Source organism: Symphalangus syndactylus, chromosome 19 (assembly GCF_028878055.3).
Source record: "Symphalangus syndactylus isolate Jambi chromosome 19, NHGRI_mSymSyn1-v2.1_pri, whole genome shotgun sequence".
NCBI classification, from domain to species: Eukaryota; Metazoa; Chordata; class Mammalia; order Primates; family Hylobatidae; genus Symphalangus; species Symphalangus syndactylus.
Genome location: NC_072434.2, coordinates 16,245,877 through 16,270,583, shown reverse-complemented (window position 1 = coordinate 16,270,583; position 24,707 = coordinate 16,245,877). Strand labels below are relative to the sequence as shown.

At 43.1% G+C, this 24,707-nt stretch overlaps 1 protein-coding gene across 4 annotated transcripts in view; it reads left to right on the top strand.

Moving 5' to 3' along the window:
• Positions 1–24,707, top strand: part of IL19 (interleukin 19) — a 68,558-nt gene that overhangs the window by 23,892 nt on the left and 19,959 nt on the right. For 2 of the 4 annotated variants that reach the window (XM_063613666.1, XM_055233874.2), the window contains exons 2-3: positions 6,032–6,167; positions 8,343–8,472. The exons of 1 other annotated variant lie outside the window; for it this stretch is intronic. In XM_063613666.1, coding sequence (XP_063469736.1) covers positions 8,469–8,472 — 4 coding nt within the window. In that variant the 5' untranslated portion in view covers positions 6,032–6,167; positions 8,343–8,468. The remainder of the gene's footprint in view (positions 1–6,031; positions 6,168–8,342; positions 8,473–24,707) is intronic. One more of the 4 variants, XM_055233873.2, reaches the window with a different exon arrangement.

The window sequence follows — 24,707 nt, the reverse complement described above, 5'->3', positions numbered from 1 at the left end:
GCTTTGTGCCCAGCAGATCACCCAAACCTTTCCTCCATCTCCCCATGCCAGCTAAAGCAACCTTGGCTGTTATGCTCTGGCCCAGGTGTCTCTCAGGGCCTTTCATTCTCCACACAAAAAGCTTAGGCATAGGGGCCAGCCAAGATCCAGACACAAGGGCCAGCTGGAGAATTGGGAAGTAGAGTAACACCTGGCCACCAAGGCTGGTACAGTTCAGCCTGACAACAGTCTGAGGGCAGTAGTCTGTTGTGAAAGGGGACGGACATGTCACCTTGAAGCTGCAGCACTTTTCTAGACCTAGCCCACCTTCTTGAACATTTCAGTCTCTTTGCATCCAGCTGGGTGTAGTCTGTCATACACACAAGTTGCCTTCGGCTCTGAGGCTGCTTTATAAGAACTAGTCCTGGATGGTGTTTGGTCAGGGATGGGGTTTGAGTTTGCTCAGCCCAAGCAGATATGCTTAAATTACTCTCATATTGGATGCCTCAAGAGCCTGGCCTACTCCCCTCCTACTGACCGTCTGTTTTCTACTCAACCCAAGCCAACTCACCATTTGACTCCTTCCCACACTTTTAGCATTGTGAACTGTAGAATGCTAGAGTTGGAAGGAGCTGTAGAGACTAGCTAGTCTACTTTCTTCCTCATTCTATGTATGGGCAGACAGACCCAAGACTTGGGGGCAATTTGCTATGAGCTTCTTACAGCCTCTACATACTACACATGGATAGCTGTTTACCTGCCTGCTCCTGGATCAGAGCCTACCCTCAAGTTATCCCCCATAGCCCAATCTTGTTCCATCAGTTGTGTCTGAATCAAAGACTCCCTTCTTTTTATTCCTTCTATTAACAGCCTTAAAACTCACCTTCTCCAAGAAGAAGCCTTCTTTGATTAATTCAGTTCATTTATGTATGAGGATTTTCCAGAGAAACAGAACCAATAGAAATATGTGTGTGTGTGTGTGTGTATGATTTATTATAAAGTGTAATGTATGGCTCACGTGATTATGGAGGCTGAGAAGCCCCATGATCACCTGTCTGCAGCTGGAGACCCAGGAAAGCCGATGGTATAGTTCGAAGGCCAGTCGGAGAGTCCCATGGTCTAGATTCTAGTTCAGGTCTGAAGGCCTAAGAACCAGAAGCTCCCAGGCAGGAGAAGATGGATGCTTCAGTCCAAGCAGTCAGGCAGAGAGGGGGAATTCTCCTTTCCCCCACATTTTTTGTTCTACTGGAACCCTTCGTAGATCAGACTGTGCCCACTTACACTGGGAAGGGCAATCTGCTTCACTCGGTCCACAACTTCAAATGCTAATCTCTTCCAGAAACATTCTCACAGGCACACCCAGAAATCATGCTTAATCAGACATCTGGACATCCTGTGATTCAGTCAGGTTGACCATAAATTAGCCATCACAATCCTTCATTCTTGTGAGGCTGGTGGCTTGTACTATGTTAATTTTCACTTACCATTGTTTTTCCCCCATAAGTTCCTATAGGATTACAGTCATACACCACTTAATGTTGTTTCAGTCAATAATGGACCACATATATGATGGTGGTCCCATAAGATTGTGATGCTGTATTTTACTATACCTTTTCTATGTTTAGATATGTTTAGATACACAAATAACCTACCATCATGTTACAATTGCTTGCAGTATTCAGTACAGCATCATGCTGTACAGGTTTGTAGCCTAGGAGCAATAGGCCATACTGTATGGCCTATCTTATTGTGTAAATACACTCTATGATGTTTGCACAATGACAAAATCGCCTAATAAGGCATCTCTCAGAACATATCCCCACCGTTAAGTGATACATGGCTGTATTTTAATGTGTTCTATATCACCTTCTTTAGTCTGGCAACTTCCTCCATCATTCTGGGAGGCCTCGAAGGTAATGGCTGTCTTGTGATCTTTGTCTGGATTCTCACCCTTTGTCCAGCCCAGGGCTACAGACTCAGGGATGTTCACAGCCCAGTAAATGGGAAGTATTGCCTGATAACCAGTTCACAAAGCCTCCTTGTGCTGAAGCTGGGGTAAGACTTGGAGGAAGAAGAACCTTCCCTGACTCCTTCCCTGGGGTCAACCTCTAAGGGTCAGGGCTCACTCCCTGCAGTGTAGAGACTTTGCTGCTGGACAGGATGTGAACATCCTTGGCTTTTGCATGGTCAAGTTAAGTCACTTGTCCGGGGTCATAGTGACACAATCATTGCCAAACCTGTTCATTTCACCAGGGCCCCATGGGATTTTGCCAAGTCAGTCCTTCTTTGTACTTTCTTGCTCAACTGGTGTAGAATTCTAGAATTCTCAGGCAGGAAGGGAATTCATGGCGGAGGGTGGGGTGAGGTGGAGGTCATGTTGTACATCCTCCTAAGCAGACACAGGGATGTCAGAGGCACCAGAGGGTTTCCACACTGACCTGCAGTCACTCATTTACACATCCCCCACCTCTGAGAGTTCAGGTATTCTTGCAAATGTCTCCATTTCTGCTACTGTAGCTTATCCTGAGAACTTTACTGCTTTTCCTGGAAAACAAGAATATGTTTGGGAATTTGTATATTGGGAATGGGCAGGTGTCTATGTTCATTTGCCTTAAAAATTATTTGAAACATTGCCCTTTAAATGGAAAAATCATTTTCCTGATTTTTTTCCTCAAGGACGTTTCCTGCTGCCTCCTCCAGACTTACTCTTATCACTCACAAACCCTAGAGGTTCCGTGGCCAAAAGAGGACAGCAGCTGGCCATTTCAGACTATGTCCCCACATGGATCAGGACTCCCTGGGACATGATGGGAGTCCGGAGAAGGTGTCGTGGTTGGCAGGAAGTGCCACATTCAGGGATATTGGCTTCTGGCTCTTTCTCCACGTGACTATGAGATGAAGCAATTTCTGAAGAGGTTTAAGATAAAAACCTTAGATGTCATTCAGCCTAATCCCTGATTTTACAGGCAGAAGAAGTGGATTTCAGAGCTAGCTAGTAGCAGAGCTGTGACTCACAGGCCACAGACCTCCTGACAGGCAGTCCTTTCTCAGAGAGCCCAGCACCTTCTGTGTTTTGTTGTGCTGAGGTAGAGTTGAAGGAGGAAGCAGGGCACACCTACTGTAGGTCATGGGGACAGATGACTTTCCCCAGACCTCTTGCTGCCTATTTCCTCTTTTAATTTTTTTTGAGATGGGGTCTCACTATATTGCCCAGGCTGGAGTGCAATGGCTCTTCATTCATAGGTGTGATCACAGTGCACTGCAGCCTCGAACTCCTGGGCTCAAACAATTCTCCCCGCTCAGCCTCCTGAGTCACTGGGACTACAGGGTAAGCCACTGTGCCCAACTACCCCTCTTCATTAACAGAGTACCAGGCAGAGTGGTGGTGTTCCACGGGACAACCCCACCTCCTTCCCTGTCCAGAGGATACTACCGAGGGGCCACGAGGCCTCAGCTCCACTTGTAGACACGACTTTACTTTTCTCTGAGGCTTTGGCCCTGCCCCTAACATCTCTGGGCCTTATTTTGCCTGGCTGTAAAATGGGGAGAATTGCCCGAAGTTCCTTGTCTTCTGCTCCAAGGCAGTATATCTTAGAAATTATTTGAGTTCCTCAGAGAGAGGATTGAGGAAAGAGACTTGTCCAACAAGAGGTCACGATCCTCACGAGGTTGGGAGGCCAGAGCATTAAAATCCAACAGCTGCTGGCTGATGAGTTATGACCCATAAGAGTCAACCTCGTGAGCCCTACTGTGTTAGACATTTTTCCTGAATTATTTTCACATAACTGTATGAGATAGGGCCTAACTTTATTTTAGTTTTACAGAGCGGAAACTGAAAGTCAGAGAGAACGCTAAAATAACTTGCCCAAGGTCATCCAGCTAAGTGGCAGAGCTGGGCTCCACACCCAGGCAGCCTGGTTGCAAGCTCCCATTCTTAGCTACATTGCCTACCAGACCTAGAGGCAGTACTGCAGAATAATGGTACATCTCCCTCCTGCCTCCACCCGCCCACCCCCCAACCCCCACCAAAGGAAAGGATTGTGTGACTTGGGGATCCAGAGAAGGGGGATGATTTGTGAGTTGTAGAAATAAAAGGATCAAGATCAAGTTTGGGAATTGCCGGGTCAGAAGAGTTCACATTCTTCACCTGGCCCATTGTTCCATCCGGTCTTGACCTCGCTAGCCTGCAGGGGGCGTGTGCAAGCCCACACTACAGCCCAGGCATCCCCTCTGCAAGGGAAGTGGTGCAGTTGTGGAACTGCAGTCCTTGGGGGCTTCAATTTGTATAGAAATGACAAGGACAGAGCAAAGGAAAGTGGGGTTTAATTTTAAGCTCCCACCTTCCCACCCCCAAGTCAATTTCCTGTGATGCTAATAAAAGCTTCAGGGTCTCTTACTTTCATTGGTCCTTTCGGCAGCCAAAGTAATTATATACACATTTTTTTTCTTAAAAGACAGTTCTCCCTCCCATTATATATGCCTCTGGGCCCCATAAAATCTGGCCACCCTCTTCCCCGACCCGATTTACCAAATGTCAGAGTCCCACAAAGCCCTGAGAAACACCACTGTCCTCCTGGAGCTCTCCCACACAGTACAGGCCTTGATTGAGGGTGTGATTCGGTTCAGAGTAGCTGGGTTGAATTTTTGTAAAGAGGTTGCCGTGTGTGCACTTTTGCCGACCTCAAAGCCACCAGAAGGAGCTGAGTGCACCTTTTTGTAATGATGACTCTCTATGATTTTCTCCATAGAGCAGTGCTTACACACACTGACAGGAGTCTAAGAATGTGCACTGAGGGAGCATTTCCACACAGATCTGCATGTTCCTTACCACTCACACGTGTGCACACACATATCCATGTGTGTGTGCCAGTGCTTTGGGGCTCTGTTCCATGGGGTGAGTGACTTCTGCTACTGGGACCCTGGATATGGAGACATTCTCTGGGACCATAGATATCCAGTTTATTTCAGGAGTCTGGAAGACTGGATTTCCAGACACCTATGAACTGACAGGACTGCCTTTGTCTGTCATAAAGTTCCTTATTGCCAGACCGCTGGCCAGGTTTAGGGGAGATGGAGGGGTCACCATACTGGACATGCTGAGGGTGAGTGAGGGAGTGTAGGGTGGAAAGGCAGACAAACAAACCATATACCCCTTCCCCATCAGCTCCCATACTGGTCATGGCCCATTTCTTCACACAACAAGAGTCTTCACCAAGGTTGCTAGCTGCAATGGTACAGTCCAGCTAGCTGCAGCAAAAAGGGGGAATTTACTGTAAGGAGCCTGGGGTGTCTCAGAATATCCATGGGATGGAAGCTGCTGCACGACACAGAGGGACTGGAACCAGGAGCAGAAGTCATCAGAAAGCCAGGACTCAGCTTCTTGCTCTCTGAGGCCATGTGGTCACTCCTTTCTGCTTCTCTTGGCAGCTTTCTCTGCATCTCTGAGCAGTTTGCAGAGGACTGCAACTGCACAGCTCTAGAGGTTACCAGTCTTTAATTCAAGGGACCAGCCAAGACTGACTAGTGCTCTAAAGTCCCAAGACCAAATTACTGGGAGACAGAGACTAACAGCTCAGCTTAGATCAGTTGTCTACTTTCCAATCAGCTATAGCCAGGAGACCAGGGTCACATGGCTGCCTGTGGACCAAGGTCAGGGTGGAAAACATCATCAATGATGTCCCAAGTTAAATGGCTTGTCCTCTGTGAAGACCCCCTGATCAATCCTATGGAGGAAGCGACCTCTCTCCAGAATACCCACAGCACTTTCTCTTCTTGGCATGTATTGCTTTCTATCTTGTGTACTATTATTTTTATAAACATCTCATCCCCTCTCCCACTTATCTATAAGCAAGTTTATTTATCTTCATATGTTTCACAGCTTGCACAAAAAAGATATATTTAATAATTATCCAAAGTCATTGATGATCTTCAGATAAATCAATTTTCAGGAACTTAAGCAACTTGACCAAGTGTTTCATTTCACTGAATTGTCCTGGCTTGATTAAATGTAATTAATTCAACCAATTTTTATTGAATGCCTTCTACATACCAGACTCCTGAGGACGCAACACTGAACAAGACAAAGTCCATACCCCATTGAGCTTCCAGTGTAGTGGTGAAGACCATCAATCAGTCAACAGCGTTTCCTCTAAACTAGGCTTTCAGCTGGGTGCTGAGGATAGAAATGTGTAAGTCTCCAGCACTGCCCTGGAGGAATTGTCTCCCTGGGGCAGGGCAGTGGTGTTGGGGTGGGGGGGATGGTCACAAATGAATGGTCAGATATGTTGCTGTGCAATATGACAGTATTATTAGTTAAGAGTTGGGGAAGAAGTGCTGTAAGACCCCAAAGAGAGAGTGATTTACTACCTAGAGGAGGAGGGTGTGGTCAAGGGAGGTTTTGCTAAGAACAGTGACACGTAACTGAAATTGAAGGGTGAATAGGAGTTTGCCAGGGAGAGTGGGAGTTGAATATATGAGTGTGCGTGTGTTTAGGGAACCGGGATGGGGAAAGGAGATAGGAATGATGGTGATCAAGCCCTTCCAGATGAAGCCATTTATCTGGAAAAAGATTTTAGGCATTGTGAAAGAGCTGCTGTGTCTGGAGGAAGGTGAGACATTTAGTAAATCTGGAACACAAAAAAATATGGGGAAAAGAATGGGGAGATTGGCCCCAGCCCCTCCTGGCCTTGTGTGGTAAGGCCAGGAGGCAGTGAGTAAGTAGCCACTGCCAGTTGCCCTGAGGTCTGGAAGGCAATGATGTTGGCTGGGCATGAGGACCAGGCACAGCCTGGAGACCAACCACCTCTGGCCAGAAACATATTCCAGAAGGCCTTAGGATGAGACATTATTCCTGCCTGAGGTTGTTGACCTCTGGCTCATGGAGGGAGATGGCTGGATGCTGAGATTCTGGTGAAATTTGTCACACCCAAATTGCAACCTTCCTCAGAAAGCACTGGATCTTCTAACTTTCACTCTCTCCTTAGTGGAGTGGGATTTTCTAAATTTTGCAATTGAATTTAAGAAATCAAAGAAAGTTGTCCATTTGTAGTTAAAAAAAAAAACAAAAAGCAACAGAAGTCTGCCTCCAGACCCCTGGGTCCTTTGAATTACAAGCCTGTAGCCCATGACCTTCCAGCCAATGATATGAGGGGGACTAGAGATGAGGGATTTCCGTGGACTGCTCCTGCTCTGGAATGTTCCTTGGAAATGACAGATCTGCTCTCCACTGTCCCCATGTGCCTAGGCGGGGGTGGAATGGAGGCAACTTCCTGGACCTTTCCCTGCCCAGACTCAAGGCCATTGGCACCTGGTCCTCTTCTCTTTCCAGCTCTGTCTCTGTGCCCTCCCCATTCCTGGTCAGCCTCTAGCACTGTTGGCCCACCTGCCTATCTCAGACCTCTATGGCTCTGGGTCAGTCTTAGACAAACTACTCCCCCTTCTCCCCCTGTCAAACATCACTTATCCTTCCAGTCAAAGGTCTGTGTCTCTATAAAGGCTTCTCCATCCCACCTGAGTCAGACCCAAGAGCTCCCTCTTCTGTGCTGTCCCAGCACTTTTGAGTCACTTCTATTATTACCCCCACTTCCTTGGAGGACAGTTATTTGTTCTTATGTTCATATGGTTCTTATGTTCTTATGTTAAGTAGACTGAATTTCTTGGGGACTAGACCTTAATCATCTCTATATCCCTGGTCATGAGCAACAGTGCCTGACACATCACAGAATCACAATACATACTCTATTTGTCAATGAAGGGTGATTATCCGGGTATCTTGACTGTTGGGGTTGAGGTAGGATGAAGGCGGCTTTGGGAAGAACTCTAATGAGCAGAAAAAGGGAAGGGACATTTGGGTGGAAGAAACAGTTTGAACAAAGGCACTGCTGTAGAAAGTCATGGACAAACATGGGAGCCTGCAGGGAAGGAGGGGAAGGGGAGGCTGCAGCACAGGGGGCTCCGAGCATGGTCCTGGGCTGCTTGTGTGCATCAGTGAATGCACCAGGCCTTTGCAGAAACTTGATGTATTGGCACTGATCCACAGAGAAGGGAACAGAGGCCCAGGAAGGAAGGTCACACAGCTTATGAGTTGGTGATGGAGATGGGATTAGACCATTCCATTAGATTTTAAAACCCATGGCTTATTGGGGCCCTAGAGAACATTTAGTAATTCAGGTTGTCTGGTGCCTAGAGTAAGTCAGTAGGTTGTGAGAGGAAAGGTGTGGAAAGGACAGAATTATATTATTCATAATACCTAGGGTGGTTTATTTTTCTGCCTTCCATGTGCCAAAACCTGGGCTGAGCATTTTTATATATCACCTCATCAAAACGAACAGCACCTTTATCAAGCGATTACCCCTATTTTACAGATAAGGAAACTAAATGTCAGAGAGTTCAATAATTTTCCCAAGATCACGAAGCCAATAAGTGATGGAGTCATGACTTAAATTCAGGTCTTTTGATGACACAACCCAGACTAATTGGGAAAGAGCTTCATGGGTAAGTCGTGAGTCATAACTTAATTTCAATTCCTGGTGACATAATGAGGGTACAAATTTTCAATTTTTTTTTTTTGCCATGGGCAAGTTCCAAGCCTGGGCTTCTCTTCCAACACTGTCCCTCCCTTCCCTGTATAGTTCTGCTCACTTGCCCTGTCTTCTTGCTCTGTTCTCTATGCCCACATGTATAGAACTGGATCCTCAATCAAGGCTAACTGCTAGCCTTAAAGAAAGACTAGTCTTCCGGCAGATAAGAAGGCCTGTTAAGGAAGACGAGGGGACAGGAAAGCAAGGGGAATGTCAAAGAAATAAGGGGCCTGGCCAATATCTCAAGAACATATGCAGCCATGGCCCTGGAAGGGCGGGGGGGGGGACTTCATTTCCTTTTCCAGATTCCTTTTTTCCTTTGAGGTTCAGTCCCAAATGGGTAAAGTTCAAATACTAGCCTTACTCAGAATTCCCTAGTCCTGCTTGTTCAAAAGGTGGATTTCCTGGCCTCACTCCGATCTTCAAAACATCTGTTTGTGGGGCTTGAGAGTCTGCCTTTTAAAATAGCACCCCAGAGAGTCTACACATTGAGGGCCTTGCCTTCTGTAATGCAGTTACATCCATGGGCTTTCGCTGTTGTTGCTGAGAGAACTTGGGGTACCAGGAAGTTGAGGTTGGATGCCTTCCAGTTCCCTGCCCTAATCAGAGGCATTGACCTGGAGGCCCTGTGTAGGAGTCCCCATCTTTCGGAATTAGTGATGTGGTTAGAGTAGCAACGTGACTCTCTGTGGACGGAAGAAGGTAGGTCGGATGTGAGAGTCTCCCTCCATGAACATGTGTGCGTCATCTGAGTCAAAGCTTGTATCTTTACTCTCAAAAACAAGTCATTTTTGTTCCTGTCAGCATCTTGGCCAGCCCACAACAAAGAGTACAAGCTGGATGCTGTGCTGCAATAAAGAGGCCTCAGGTGATCCTGTAGAGTATGGCTGGAGAGAACAGCAAAGGATTATTCCCCCGGGGGCTGATGGGGCTGCCTTCAGCAACACAAAAACATGCTTACAGAAAACTGCCAGAGGACATAGGAGTGATCTGCTTGCATGAGGTTTTTCAACCACCAGGAATGGGGTGACCTAGTCCAGAGCCCTCTAATAAAGTGACTTTCAAACGGACTGCACTTCAAAATAATCCAAAGCTTTAACAAATAGAGATGCCCAGGTCTCATCCCAGATGTACCAAATTCAACTCTCAGGGATGGGGTCTGGGACTCTGTGCAAAGCCCCCTGGGAATTCTGGAACAACTAATCTGGCGCTGCTCCAGGAAATAGCACTTGGAAAGCACTCCAGCAAGGTGGGAGGGAAAATTATTCCAGCTTGAACACTACAATATGAAGTCATCCTTTCCCTCTTCGCCCTGTCTCTTCCCTTCCCTTTCTTGCTCTCTATAACATAGCAGGAGGCTCAGAAGAGCTTCTTCTGTTACGCTTCTTGTAGGGCAGTACAGGGAAAGATGTGGCTGTGTAAATTCCAGGAGGGCTTCAAGTATATTTAAATATGGGTTGCTTGCCACATTCACCTGCCTATCATGTTTGCAGATGACAACTGCAGAATGTGGCACCCAGGTCTTAAAAGTCATGAAGCAGAATTGGATAACATCTGTCCAAGTCATGACAAAGAGGGTTCCTGTGCTGGGAGTGGGGGCTAATGAACCTGGAGATCCTTTCCAACACAGACATTCCCTGATGCCAACGATAACCTTTTCAAATTGTTGTTTTCTTGATTTTTATCTGTTTCTGGCACCTCTTTTGATTCCCTATAGGAAGATAACCCCCAGGTTGAGTGCACTGAAATAATTTAGGTAATGAGAAGCTGAAAGTTACTAGAGATGGAAGCAATTAGTGTGTATGAAGTGTGCATTGTGTGAGTCTTAGGCTGTGTCTTTAAGCAACAAACTTTTATTGGTGTCACCATCTTTCTAGGCACAATGCAAACCCAGTGAGGATGAGATTTGGCGTTTAAAAGTGTTTCTGACCAGAGATGCCTGAGAGAATGACCCAGGGATCAAACAGAGATGCAAGAGAGCAAGGCTCCAAGGAAACTCACCTCAGCCTGTTTCCTCAACTGCTTTCCGCACCTTTGTTTGGGGGTGGAGGAATAGAAAATGGGCTTGAATTTTTCAATCTAAAATTCTCTGTTCGAGCCTGAAATTCTCTTACCTTATAGGAAAAGTAGTTGTATCTTTCAGGGATATAATGGGTGCTAACTGCATAGGTGAAATTATCTGAATCCCAGAGAAATGCTCTTTAGAAGAATCCACCAGACTCCTTCCTTTCTAAATCATACCCTTCTTCGAAGTTCCCTTCAATCCTTGGATCCTCTGTGGACACTGTTCCGATTATTCAAGCACTAAATGATCTCCTCCTGTCTGCATACCTGGCTCTGATTCTAGAGTATACACCTGTATCGGCACAATTTATTTAGCTATTAATCATGTATGTGTTTCTGATAGCTCTCAGTTAGCTGCCTGGGATGGTTATTTACCTTTTTGTGCTAGTTTTACCTTCTCAATGGGACTTTGAGCAAATTAAGAGTGAAAACACATCTGTACTGATCCGTTTACATGTCCAATAAATAGATTTTAGTGCCAACGTGTGCAGCCATTGCTCTAGGTCTTGATACAGATATATACCAGGTGGCAGAGGCTATAAAGACAAAGCAAGCTAAGGGGAGTTAAGTGATAGAATCAGGAAAATCATTGACCTGAAAAATGAATAATAACCTCATTCACTTTTTTCTGTTTATCAAAGAATGCCATATGCTAGATGCTAAAACAATTTACATTTGTGTGACCAGAGCAAGCCATTATAAAAAGGAAACAATCCAAATGGAAGAAACATTTTATCAGGCTGGAAAACACAGTTATTGAATTAAACTCCAAAATGGAAGCCGTAGCTTACAAATGGACACTGCAGAAAACTGAATTAATGAGTAAAAGGCAAACTGAAGATAAATTTCCTAGAACACAAAAGCAAAAGATAAAGAAATGAAAATGAAAGAATAGAGTAAACATGAAATACAGATATCAAAGAGCTAACCTACACATAACAGGAGTTCCTAAAAATAATGAACAGACTCTTTTGGAGCAGAAGCCATATGTAGAAAATATAATGGCTTTAAGTAAAATCTTATTTTAAAAACTGAATGTGCTTACTGTATTCATCAGGAGTCTGGGTTGTGTCAGGCTCAGTTCAAACCGGCTTAAACAAAAAAGGAATTTTGCTGGCTCATTTAATGAAGTCCAAGGGTTCACTAGGAATCCATCCCTGCTGCTCTTGCTTTTCTCTGGGTTGCCATCATTCTTGGGAGGGTTGTTCCTGTAGCGTGACATTCAGTATCTCCAGACTTACATTCTCCCAGTTTACCAATCCCAATGGAAAAGAGAGTTCTAATACATGTGCCATTAACCTTGGGTTAATCCTCATTGATTTTTATTGGCTTGGCTTGGGTCATGTACTCACCCTTGGATCAATCTATGCAATTGAGAAGGGTTGTTGCCTTAATTTCACCGGCAGAACACACCCACTTCTGGGATGAGAGGATAGGTCAGCTTTACCCAGAGTCATATGGACTGCAAATAAGGGAGAGATCATTTCCCAGAGGAAAATGCGGTTGCTACTTCCAGAAGAAAGGGGGAAGAATGCTAGGTAGGCTAAATAACATCACATTGGGCAGATAGAAAAGAGCTACTACTCTCAAATCTACTCAGATAGAACTTTTACATCTAAGATACTACAAAAACTCAATAAATAAGTAGGCAAGGAAAAAACAAGTCAAGCATTCTTCAGATTTATTTTCCATAACTCTAAATGTGAGAAGACAATGAAACAAAGTATTTTAATCTGTGAAGGAAAGAAGTTGTGTGACCTGAGAATTCTATGCCTGGGTAAATTGTCACTCATAACGTATGCACTAGGAAAATACAATTCTCGGGACTCTCCCTGAGCAAACTAATAAAAAATGTATCACAATAAGGATAAATTAGAGTTGGTACAAATTATCACCCAGTCCTATCATTCTACCTCTGAAATATACTACAAATTGATCCCCTTTCCACTGTCAATCTGGTATCATGTTAGTCCAAGTCAGTATCATATTTTATCTGGACCATTGCCACAGCCTATTAACTTGCCTATCTCTTCCACTCCCAACCCTTCTAAGCCATTCTCTACATGTCATCCAATGGTCTAGTAAGCCAGATCATGTCACTTCCTTGCTTAAAATAATTTTACAGCTTCTTACGGGTATTAGTTCGGTCTCCCACTGCTATAAAAACATACCCAAGACTGGGTAATTTATAAAGGAAAGAGGTTTAATTGACTCACAGTCCTGCAGGGCTGGGGAGGCCTTAGGAAACTTACAATCATGGCAGAAGTGGAAGCAAACACGTCCTTCTTCATATGGCAGCAGGAAGAAGTGCTGCGCAAAGAGGGAAAAGCCCCTTATAAAACCAGCAGATCTCATGAGAACTCACCCACTATTACGAGAACAGCAGCATGGGGGTAACTGCTCCCATAATTCAATTACCTCCCATCAGGTCCCTCCCATGACATGTGGGGATTATGGGAACTACAATTCAAGATGAGATTTGGGTGGAGATACAGCCAAACCATATCCTATGGCATGTAGTGTCAATTCAAGTTCCTTACTATGACCTTCAAGACCTTGCCTGATTCCACCTCTGCAGTTATTCCCAGCCCAGCCACACTATCCTCTACTCACCATGCCATAGTCACATAGCCACTGATCAGTTCTTGCTGTGCACATGCTAAGCTCCTTCTTCTCTCAGGGCCTTCACTCATGCTGTTCCCTCGACCTGGAACTCTCTTCCCTCAACCCTTTCTTTTCCTGGCTCCTTCTTTCTCATTACATCTCAGCTTACTTATATCACCTCTTCAGATGTTCTCTGGTCTCAGATAAGAGATAAGAGAGAAACTTATCTGAAAATAAGTTTCCTTTTATTTTTTTTGGCACCCTCATCTCAGGCCACTAATCACAAATTGTAGCTATATATTTATGTGTTTACTTGTGTTACATTTGTCTTCTCTTAGAGTATGAACCCCACAAAAGCAGGGACCATGTTTATTTTATTTGCCACTGAATTCCCAGGTCTTAGCACTGTGTATGACACAGAAATGGTGTGCAATTTATATTTGTAGGAGGAAGGCAAGAAGAAACATTGAAATGGGGTAACTATATATAGAAGCAAATATATAGAAAGAAGTTATGGGAATTGATTTAACTATAATTTCTAAGGTGATGGTAAATACTTTTTTCTATTAAAGAGATGAACTATGATGTTAAAAAATGGAGCAGAAAGCATATTTAAAAGAGTAAATAAACACATTCAGTATATAGTGCTTTTGGTTCCTAATTTGGTGCCATAAAAATTGATATAGGCCGGATGTGGTGGCTCATGCCTATAATCCCAGCACTTTGGGAGGCTGAGGCAGGCAGATCTCTCGAGGCCAGGAGTTCGAAACCAGCCTGGCCAACATGGCGAAACCCTGTCTCTACTAAAAATACAAAAATTAGCCAGGTGTGGTGACACAGGCCTGTAATCCCAGCTACTCTGGTGGCTGAGGCACGAAAATCACTTGAACCCTGAAGGTGGAGGTTGCGGTGAGCCAAGATTGCACTACTGCACTCCGGCCTGAGAAACAGAGTAAGACTCCATCTAAACAAAAACAAACAAACAACAACAAAAAACAAACCATACCAAACAAAAGATATTGACTGATGTGATGTGAAGCTCTGAGAGTAGAATTAACTGTGCATGTAGAGTGACTGGCCTTGAAGAAAGGATAGAATTCAGAAAATTAGGGAGAGGTATGAAGGGAATTTTGTGTGTGTGTGTGTGTGTGTGTGTGCGTGTGTGTGCGTGTGTGTGCATGTGCATGCATGCTGGGGTGAGGTAGGAAAAAACTAGGTGAGCAGAAATTTGGCACTGAGACAGAGTAAATGGAGTGAGGTGGGAGGGTGAGGAGCACCTAAGACTTCCAGGTACAAGAAAACTCGTGGTAGGTTAAACTCACTGACGGTAATGTAGAAAGTGTTGCCATGAGGACAAAGCATCCACCTTGGAGGGGCTTGTTGCTATGTATGTGTGCCTGCAGTCGACACAAGTCTTAGCAGGAGTCCTAAGAAAAGGCTCCCAGCCCATTTGGTCTGTGGACAATAAGGACCCCTTGTGGTACAACAAAGAAGGTGAGAGACAGATGTAGTGAAGAGGCTTCAGGGGCTAGAGATGCTGGCCAGGAAAGGACAGCCTGGGTGGGGCATCATGAGTGAAGAGGGTGCATGAGGATTCTGTATGACAGAGAAGGAAGGCAGAAGGTTCTGGAAACAAACTTGTACTACTCCCCATGAACTCCAAAGCAGGTCTTGTTTAGGGGGAGAGAGCAAAGCTGCCCTCTGTTCTTGGCAAACAGTCTTTGTGTATGTTGATCATGATGTCCCTCAAAGCAGCCCCCATGGGCGTTGCCCCCACTGTTTCACCTAGGCACAGTGAAGAGTGGTAGATACAGCATTCCTAGGCAGCAGACCTGGGCTGGAATACCTGTCTCTCCTATTTGCTATCTGTGTAAACCCAAGCTGGTTCATTATCTTAAGACTGCTCTCATCTGAAAGGAAAGGATAATAATGCATGATTTCCACATCCCTATGTGAGATCTCCATATGTGATAGGCTTTGTAGTCTGTACTGTTAGTTGTACTTGGTGTGGGGTGGGTGGGCATGAGCTTCAGAAGATGCTGTCTGTGGGCCTGACCTCCACTGGATTTTCCTGCAGGTCTTCACTTTAGCTCAGCCTCAAGGGAAGATGCGGTTGGCCAACTGGGTAGAATATTTCTCTGCCCAGCCCAAAACTCTGGTAGAGACTTTAAAAGATGATTTTATACTGCACCACTGTAGACTAAAAAAGTACCATACCAATCTCTGGGCATCTATCTAGTTTTAGGAAAATCACCAGAAAAGGTGAATCTGCCCTCTTGATCTACTGTAAGTAGCATGTAAAGTATAAGGCGGGTTGTTCAATTGGCACTAGATGGTACCGTAGCAGCCTGAGTGCATTAGATGAGACCTGCTTCAAACAAGAAATATAGTAGCTGGGAGGTGGGGTTGGGCCCAGGATAATGATAAGGACAAATTTCCATTAAATGACTTGCAAGATACTGTCCTTCATTTATAATGAGTCTGACAGGAACTTCCCCAGATTCATCAGTAGATTGCATGTTGCAGCTCAGCAATCACCACCAGGTGTGGAATCAATCATGCCATCCACGTTTGTGAAAAACCTTATAACAACTTCACTTGGGGCAGTTTCCTTCAAGGGAATGAATTCTCCTTCTTCTCAAGACCCATCCCAACCTCTCTTTATTGCCACTCGCCTCACCATTAGGGTCGGATCTCACCTTTCTTTGGGGGTTGGAGGGCATGGACAAAGTCTGACTCAGAATAGTTTATACACTAAAAGAAGTGCAAGATTTTGCTAATAAATACTGGCAGAATCTTGGCAAATATGTGTGAGAATAGATTCTAAGGGTGTTAGACCAAGGAGGATAGAATATAGCATTGGATTGGATTGAATTTATTGGGTGTATTTATGAGACATTCTGGGTTTAATGTGCTAGCTCTTGCAACTGGAAGTGGCTCTAAAATTTCTTGGTTGGCTGACTAAACCTTGGACTCAATGGTGGCATATGTTCAATAAGGCTGGAATGCTAGAACTTCCCTGACACAATGTAGAGGAAGGCATCAAAGACTTAAGGAGGAAGGAATGATGGAGTGACTTTATCACATAAAATCTCTACATCTACCCACCTCAGATCCATCCCCCAGAATGCCTAGAGGACAATCCCTTCATAAAGACATTAAGAAACACATTGACGAAGGTAGCACTTGCATCTCTGAAAAACTCTGCGGTGGCTGTCTTCTATAAGCCAGATATGATGGTGAAAGACACCTCCATTGAGTTGGATCTCTGATTTTAATAGAAATGATGAGATTCCCATATAGCAGAGACCAAATGCTATAATTTAACCATTAGAGACAAGGGGACTGCAAATACTGACATAGTTTGGATGTCTGTCCCCTTCAAATCTTATGCTGAAATGTGATCCCCAATGCTGGAGATGGAGGTGGGGCCTAGTGGGAAGTGTTTGGGTCAGGGGGACGGATCCTTCATGAATGGCTTGGTGCCCTCCTCAGAGTAATGAGTGAGTTCTCACTCTATTTGTTCACATGAGAGCTAGTTGTTTAAAAGAGCATGGCATCTCTCTTGCTTCCTATCTCGCCATGTAACATGCCCCCTTTGCTTTCCACCATGTTTGGATGCTTCCTGGAGCCCTCACCAGAAGCAGATGCCAGTGCAATGCTTCTTGCACAGTCTGCAGAACTCTGAGCCAAAATAAACCTCTTTTCTTTATAAAGTATCCAGCCTCAGGTATTCCTGTATAGCAATGCAAAATAGACTAAGACAAATACCATAGAAAACAGAAAGGGCATAGTGATAATCAAACTGTTTTGAAACCTAGAGATTTTTAGTGAGGCGAATTGATCATGGTGCATCTAGGAATGAAAAAGATGGCCAGCTTACTAAAATGTCATCTGAGCTATCTAAAAAGTTTGGTGACTCCCACCTCTATTAAAAATACAAAAAAATTAGCCGGGTGTGGTGGCAGGCACTTGTAGTCCCAGCTACTAGGGGCTGAGGCAGGAGAATGGCGAGAACTGGGGAGGCAGAGCTTGTAGTGAGCCGAGATCTCGCCACTGCACTCCAGCCTGGGTGACAGAGCAAGACTCCGTCTCAAAAAAAAAAAAAAGTTTGGTGACCAAAAACTTGAGCTGCCTTTCATTCTATTTGCAGACCTAGGCCAGTTCCAGACTTAGAATCTCTTGCTTGAAGGTGGACAAATGACGCATCCTGTGGATTTCAGTTAATGTCTTTCTCCAGCTATTCTTGTGCTTGCTCAATGGCCCTGAGCATAAAGTGGCCATAATGTCAGGGATGAGGACTATGCATGGATTCAACAACATGGACTTACCCTAGTCAAGGCTTTTTTGAATACCAACACTGCTAAATGCCTAGCTTGCCAACTAAACTAAGCCTCTGTTATGGTACAACTCCCTAAAAGGCCCAGCAAGCCCCCAGGGGCAGATTGATTACAGTGCAACCCTTCCATCATGGAGGGAAGCAAAAATGTTTCCTTAGTGCAGGAGATATGAATTCTGAGTACAGATTTGCTTTCCTGTCCAAAACTCTTCTGGCAGCTGTGACTACAAAATATGGTGTACTGCATCCAACATTTCTTCTGATCAAGAAAGTAATTTCAAAAGAACTGCAGCAATGGGTTTATGCCAATGGAATTAACTGGTACAACCACATATCCTAATCCCCAGAAGCAGATGGCTTAATAGAAAGATTTGATGGTCTACTGAAGATTCAGTTATGGTACCAGTTGGGAGATTACAGTCTGAAAGGATGGGGTTCTACATCACAGGATGCAGATTATACTTTGAATCATAGAACCAACTATATGGTTCCATATTTCCCATAGCCAGACTACACAGCTCTGGGAATCAGGGGTGGAAGGGGGACTAGCTCTTCACACTCTCACATCTTGTAGCCTACTCACAGAATTTTTGCTTTTCATCCCTGTGCCTTTGAACTCTGTTTGTTTGGAGTCTTGGTTCCTAAGGAACAAATGTCTTTACCAGGAAATACAACAATGTCCCATCGGTTTGGAAGATGAGACCACCATTTGGCCATTTGGGGATCCTCATGATGCCAAATCAACAGATTAAGAAGAAGGTTACTCTATGACTGGGGCGACTGATTACCAAAGTGAAATTGGATTGCTGCCATTCCATGTGCCCAAAGAGGACTATATCTGAAACCCAGGGGGATTTTCTGGGGTGCCTTTTAGGATTTTCATGCCCAATAGTAAAAGTTAATGGAAGATGACAACTTCCCCAGTCCCTAGCTATAGGCACAACCACTGATGATTCAGACCCTTGAGGCCAGATGGATTACCCCACCACATAAAAAACCCCAACTGTGTATGGTGCTGGATGAAGGCAAAGGAAACATAAAATAGGCAGGGGGAGAAGGAAGTTATAAATACAATTATGGCCTCATGACCAGTTAGTTGCTTACTGTGTGTGTGTATTTGTATATATTAATTATTTTATTCTTTCTTCTTATTCATATCATTTTATACAGGTTTTGTTGGAAGTTAACTTTGCAATTTGGTTTTTAGAAAACATATTCAGATGGGACTGGGACTGAATTTGAGAAGTAATTAACATTTCTCAGAGATGGATACAATGACTTGAGACTTTATAATCCTGAATTTGGGGAGAAGGTGATGCTCGCCTGTTTTATATGCTGAATAGTTGCATTTTGTTGGGAGGAAATGAATTTGTTTTGTGGTTGTATCAAAGTTCAAATTTTTGTGGAGCCATGTAATGGATGCTAAATAGCCAAAGGGGTGGACTGTATCAGTTATTGCCTCTCAGTTTTAAACCCACCCTTCTATAGTCTGCTTTGTGATCCTAGAGCCCGGACCCTAAAAACCACATTTCTGCATTGCCAGTTGGCTCTGCCAGTAGGGGCACTAGATGGAGACTTCAAAGCTGGGGGCAGAACAAGGGGTTTTCTCCTTTCTATATGCTTCCTGAGGGTTTCCTGTCTGCTTGTGGTTCCTGTGAGTGCTACCCCAGGGAAGCTCTTTCATCATAACATTTTTTTTCCCTTGTAGCAGCAGCTAAATCTAGTTTTCAGTTTTTCTAACTTGCAGAATCAGCTTCATCATGTGTCCCTTTGGGACACCAGCAATAGCCAGCCAGTGTCCCTTCTGCAGAGATTTGGATCCTAATCCCCTGGATCCCTCCCTGTGAAATAAGACAACAAGCACTGGCCAAGCAATGCCTCTTACAGATCTGAGTTTCAGTTCCTTTGGGCTTCTCTACTAAGTTTCTAATTTTTAATAATTTTAAACTTTTCTCTTTGCCTCTTGGCTCTCAGCAGTTGCAACCTTTATGATATTTTAGAGTTCTCTTTTAACTTTTTTAGTTACTGTGGTTGTTAGTTTTATATATCAGTTTGGCTTGGCTGTAGTACCTAGTTATTTAATTAAGCACTAATCAGGTATTGTTGTGAAGGTATGTTGCAGAGCTACACTAAATTGACTTTAAGTAAAGGAGATGGCCCTCAATAGTGTGGGTGGGCCTCATTCAATCAGTCGAATGACCTGAAGAGCAAAAACTGAGGTTTCCTGGAGAAAGAAGAAATTCTCAAGATGGCAAATTAGCTCTTGCCTGAGAGTTTCCAGCCTGCCAATCTGCCCTACAGGTTCCAGGCTTGCTAGCCCCCATGGTTGTATCAGTTAATTTCTTGAAATAAATCTATTTGTATATAGTAAGAGATGCTGGTTCTGTTTTTCTGAAGATCCCTGACTGATATAGTTAACTAGTTAGTATCTTTGTACCTATTTACATATATTTAAATAACTGTTGTGGTTTCCATCTCCTGATTGAACTCTAACTGATTCAAGCAATGCACAATTGGAAGTTTTCAATAAAGACTCCTATACTAAGTGTAAGTTTGAATGGCAATTACGAGCAGAGATTGCAGCCAGTAAATATTAATAGAACATTGCTTAGGCAGAGAATATGCCAAACCCAAGTATGTAGGTTAGAAGAGCAGCAAGAGACAATGGTTAACATGTAGAACAGGTAAACACCATTCTGCAGAGGATAATGGAGGGAATCAGAATGCTTTGGGCCTGGCGCGGTGGCTCACACCTGTAATCCCAGCACTTTGGGAGGCTAAGGTGGGCAGATCACATGAGGCCAGGCATTCGAGATCAGCCTAGCCAATATGGCGAAACCCTGTCTCTACCAAAAACACACAAAAAATTAACCAGGCATAGTGACAGCCCCCTGTAATCCCAACTACTCGAGGGGCTGAGGCATGAGAATCACTTGAACCTGGGAGGCGGAGGTTGTAGTGAGTCGAGACTGTGCCACTGCACTCCAGCCTGGGCAACAGAGTGAGACTCTGTCACACACACACACACACACAAAATTCACTTTGAACATATGCAGAGTGGAAGCACAACTACTTTCTATGAATAGCAGTATGAGTCCTACTAGGACAGGACTGTGTCAATGCAGAAGAAAAAGAGAATGGAACCCCTTGGGTCAAATAGAAGATTAGAAGTTAGAAAAGAGGCAACCACCCTGGATCACAGCAGAAGTTACTTACTTGAGACAGTTCTGTGTCACTAATCATCTGAAACCTTAGAGGCCTAAAACAACAACAATCATTTATTTTGCTCACAAATATACAATCTGGGCAGGGCTCAGTACAGATAGATCATTTCTGTTTCATAGAATTTTAGCTGAAACAGCTCAACGAGGACTGCCAGATCCACTTTCAAAATATCTCATTCATATGGCTGAGGCTGGCTCTCTGGGAGCTCTGCCAGAGCAGTGGGCTGTGAACCTTCTTCCCATGTGAGTCTATCTCCAGGATGTTTGGGATCATTTATGGCTGGGTTCCAAGAACAAACAGCCCGAGAGAGAAAATGAGAAACTGACAGAGTCTTAATGTCTGGACCAAAAAAACTTGGTTCTGTTGCATTCTATCACTTAAGTGGTCACAGAACCCAGATTCGAGGGCAGGAGATATAGATGTCATGTCTCAGTGGGAAGAATGTCAAAGAATTTTGGGACCGTGTTTTAAGACGGCCACAGAGGAAATATTAGAACAGGCAGCCAAAATTTTACTCTTGAGAATTCCTAACAGGCCAAGTTAACTGCTGAATAAAGTGTATGTAGTTCTCTTTGGATTGGGCGGATTTAGTCACAAAAGTCCTTTTAAAATCCTGAGTTAAAAATATTCCTTTTTTTTACTATTATTTATGACTCTGTTTGTTAGGTCAATCCTATCTGATTATCCACCATGATTTTGGAGATTAACATCAGCAAAATAGGAGTAGCATAATCCTATATGAAACATAGTCTTGGTAAGAAAATGATGCCAAGCAAGTCATAACCAGACATATCTTAAAAGCAACTATATAAAAGAGACATCTATGGGGAGAGGAAGAAAGATAAAAATCATAGCAAATTTCTCATTGGAAGTAATGCAAATAAGAAGACAGTGAAGCAGTATCTTTAAAGTACAGTAAGTCCTCATTAACATTGTAAATAGGTTCTTGAAAACGGCAACTTTTAGCAAAATGATGTACAGCAGGCCCTCGAATAACATTGTTTCCTTCAACATTTTTTCATTACAATGTTGATGAGAAAAAAATGCTTTTATTATATGTTGCAGTTTCCAAGAACCTACTGATGACATTAAGTGAGGACCTACTGTACAGAAAAACAAAAAACAAAACAAAAAAATTGCAGGCCTAAAATTCTATACCCAGTGAAATTATCTCTGAAAAACAAAGATGAAATAAAGACTTTTCAGGCATATAAAAGCTGAAAAAATGCATTGCCAGCAGACTTGCACTACAAGAAATGTTAATGTCCTTTAGGCAGGAAGAAAATGATATCAGATGGAATTTTGAATATACACAAAGAAATAAAGGGCACTGGAAATGGTACTACATGGGTAAATGTATAAGATTTAAAAAATATCTTGAAAAGATAATTATTTTTAAAAAATAATGTACTTTGGAATTTATAAAACAGGTATAGGTAAAATGTATGAAAATAATAGTATAAAAGCTGGGAGTGAAGAAATGGAAGTACACTATCATAAGGCTCTTATACCTTACATGAAATATATAGTATGATTTGAAGGCAGACTGTGGTGAGTTAAAAGCATTTGGTATATATGAAACCCTAAAGCAGCCACTGCCACTAATATAATAAAACAAAGTTATATATAATAAGTCAACAAAGGAGATAAAATGGAATAATGAAAATATTTAATGAAATCAAAAGGCAGAAAAAGGGGGCAAAGGTATTTAAAAAAATGGTACAAATAGAAAACAAATAGCAAGAGGATAGCCCCAAACCTAGCCATATCAATAATCACATTAAATACAAATGGCCTAAATATGACCATTAAAAAGGAGACATAATCAGATTGAATTTTTTAAAAAAATACATGAGAACAAGCTATATGAGAGACATACTTTAAAAACACAAATAGGTTAACAGTAAAAGAATGCAAAAAATGGAGAAAGATATGCTATGCTAATGAACTGTCCCTCAGTGAGTTAAAGAAACCAATGACTAAATTCTTGGGCTTATAGGATAGCAGATAAGAAAAGAAACAACTTGCTGAAAAGCTGAAACTGAAACTGTGCACCAAAGAGTAAGAAACCAGTAACTAACAGAAACTCTTGAGTTGGCAGGATATCAGATAAGAAGCAACTTGCTGAAACGCTGTAACTCCCTTGGCTTCTGATATCAAGAAAAAAAATACTGGCTGAAATCAGTTGGAACCAAGATGGCCTACTGGAGTTTGCACAGAATGAGCTTGATGACATCACAGCCTAAATTTCCACCGTATGTATCATACTAACTCCCCCTGATTTGCACGTATGACCTGTGAGCTAGCATGAAGAGATAACTGCGCATGCCTAAGGACTTTCCAGACCTCCCCTTTCCTTCCACCAATCACCTACTAATCTCAGAATCCACCCCCAGAACTTTTCCTAATAAAAATGTTGTCTTGAAGCCAGCACAGGGAGACAGATTTGAGCCTGACACTCTTATTTTCTTGTGAGTCAACTTGCAATATAAAGCTTTTCTTTTCTCAAAAACTCAATGTCATAATATTGGCTTCTAGCACATCCAGCAGCAAGCCACTTTTGTGCAGTAACACTAATAATGGTCAAAAGAAAGCTGGCTATCTATATATGTCTACCTATTTATCTAGAGGTAGAAATCTTATCTATATCTATATCACACATATTTCAGAGAGGCATATTACCAGGGATAAAGAAGGTCATTTCATAATGATAAAGAAGTAAATTTATCAAGAGGACATAACAGTCTTAAGTGTTTATGCACCTAATAACAGAGCTTTAAAGTAGATAAAACTTCACAGAACTACAACGAGATATAGAAAAATTTAAAATCATGGTAGAAGATTTCTTTTTTTTTTTTTTTTTAATTTGAGACAGTCTTTCTCTTTTGCCCAGGCTGGAGTGCATTGGTGCAATCTTGGCTCACTGCAACCTCTGCCTTCCGGGTTCAAGCGATTCTCCTGCCTCAGCCTCCTGAGTAGCTGGCATTACAAGCGCGTGCCACCACTACCAGCTAATATTAGTATTTTTAGTAGAGATGGGGTTTCACCATGTTGGCCAGGCTGGTCTCAAACCCCTGACCTCAAGTGATCTGCCTGCCTCAGCCTCCAAAAGTGCTGAGATTGCAGGCTTGAGCCACCATGCCCGGCCAATTATGGTAGAAGATTTCAATACCCATTTCTCAATAATCCATAGAATAAGTAGGCAGAATTAGCAAGGATATAGTAGACTTAACACTGTCAACCAAGTTGACCTAATTAACATGTATAGAACACTCTACCTAACAATATTAGAATGTTCATCCTTTTTGAGTGCAAACAGAATCTTTACCAAGACAGACCATATTCTGGGCCAATAAACTGGAAATAGCTCAAATGTCCATCAGAAGGAGAATGGGCAAACAAATTGCGGCATAGCCATATAATGGCTACTACTAAGCATTAGAAAGAAATTAACTGGTCATACATGCAACACCATGGACAAATCTCAAGATAATTACGTTCAGTTGAAACCAGACAAAAAAGACTACATACTGTATGATTCTATTTACATAATATACTAGAAAACCCAAATTAGTCTATATTTTCAGAAAGCAGATTAGTGCCTGCCTGAGCAGGGTTGGAGTGGGGATGTGGGTGAGAGGGCAGGAGAGAAGGATTAAAATGGAGCAGGAGAAACTGCTGGGGCTACTGAGTATGTTCACAGTTTAATTGAGGTGATGGTTTTATGGGTGTCTGGATATGCCAAAGCTTATCAAGTTGTACACTTTTGTTACAATAAAAAGTCAACCCATTTAGAAGTTTATAAAGAAAAGTGAAAATTGTCTCTCTGCTCCAGATCTTACTTTGGTTTAGAGTTTGGTCTTTCTTTTCTTTCTTTCTCTTCTCTTCTCTTCTCTTCTCTTCTCTTCTCTTCTCTT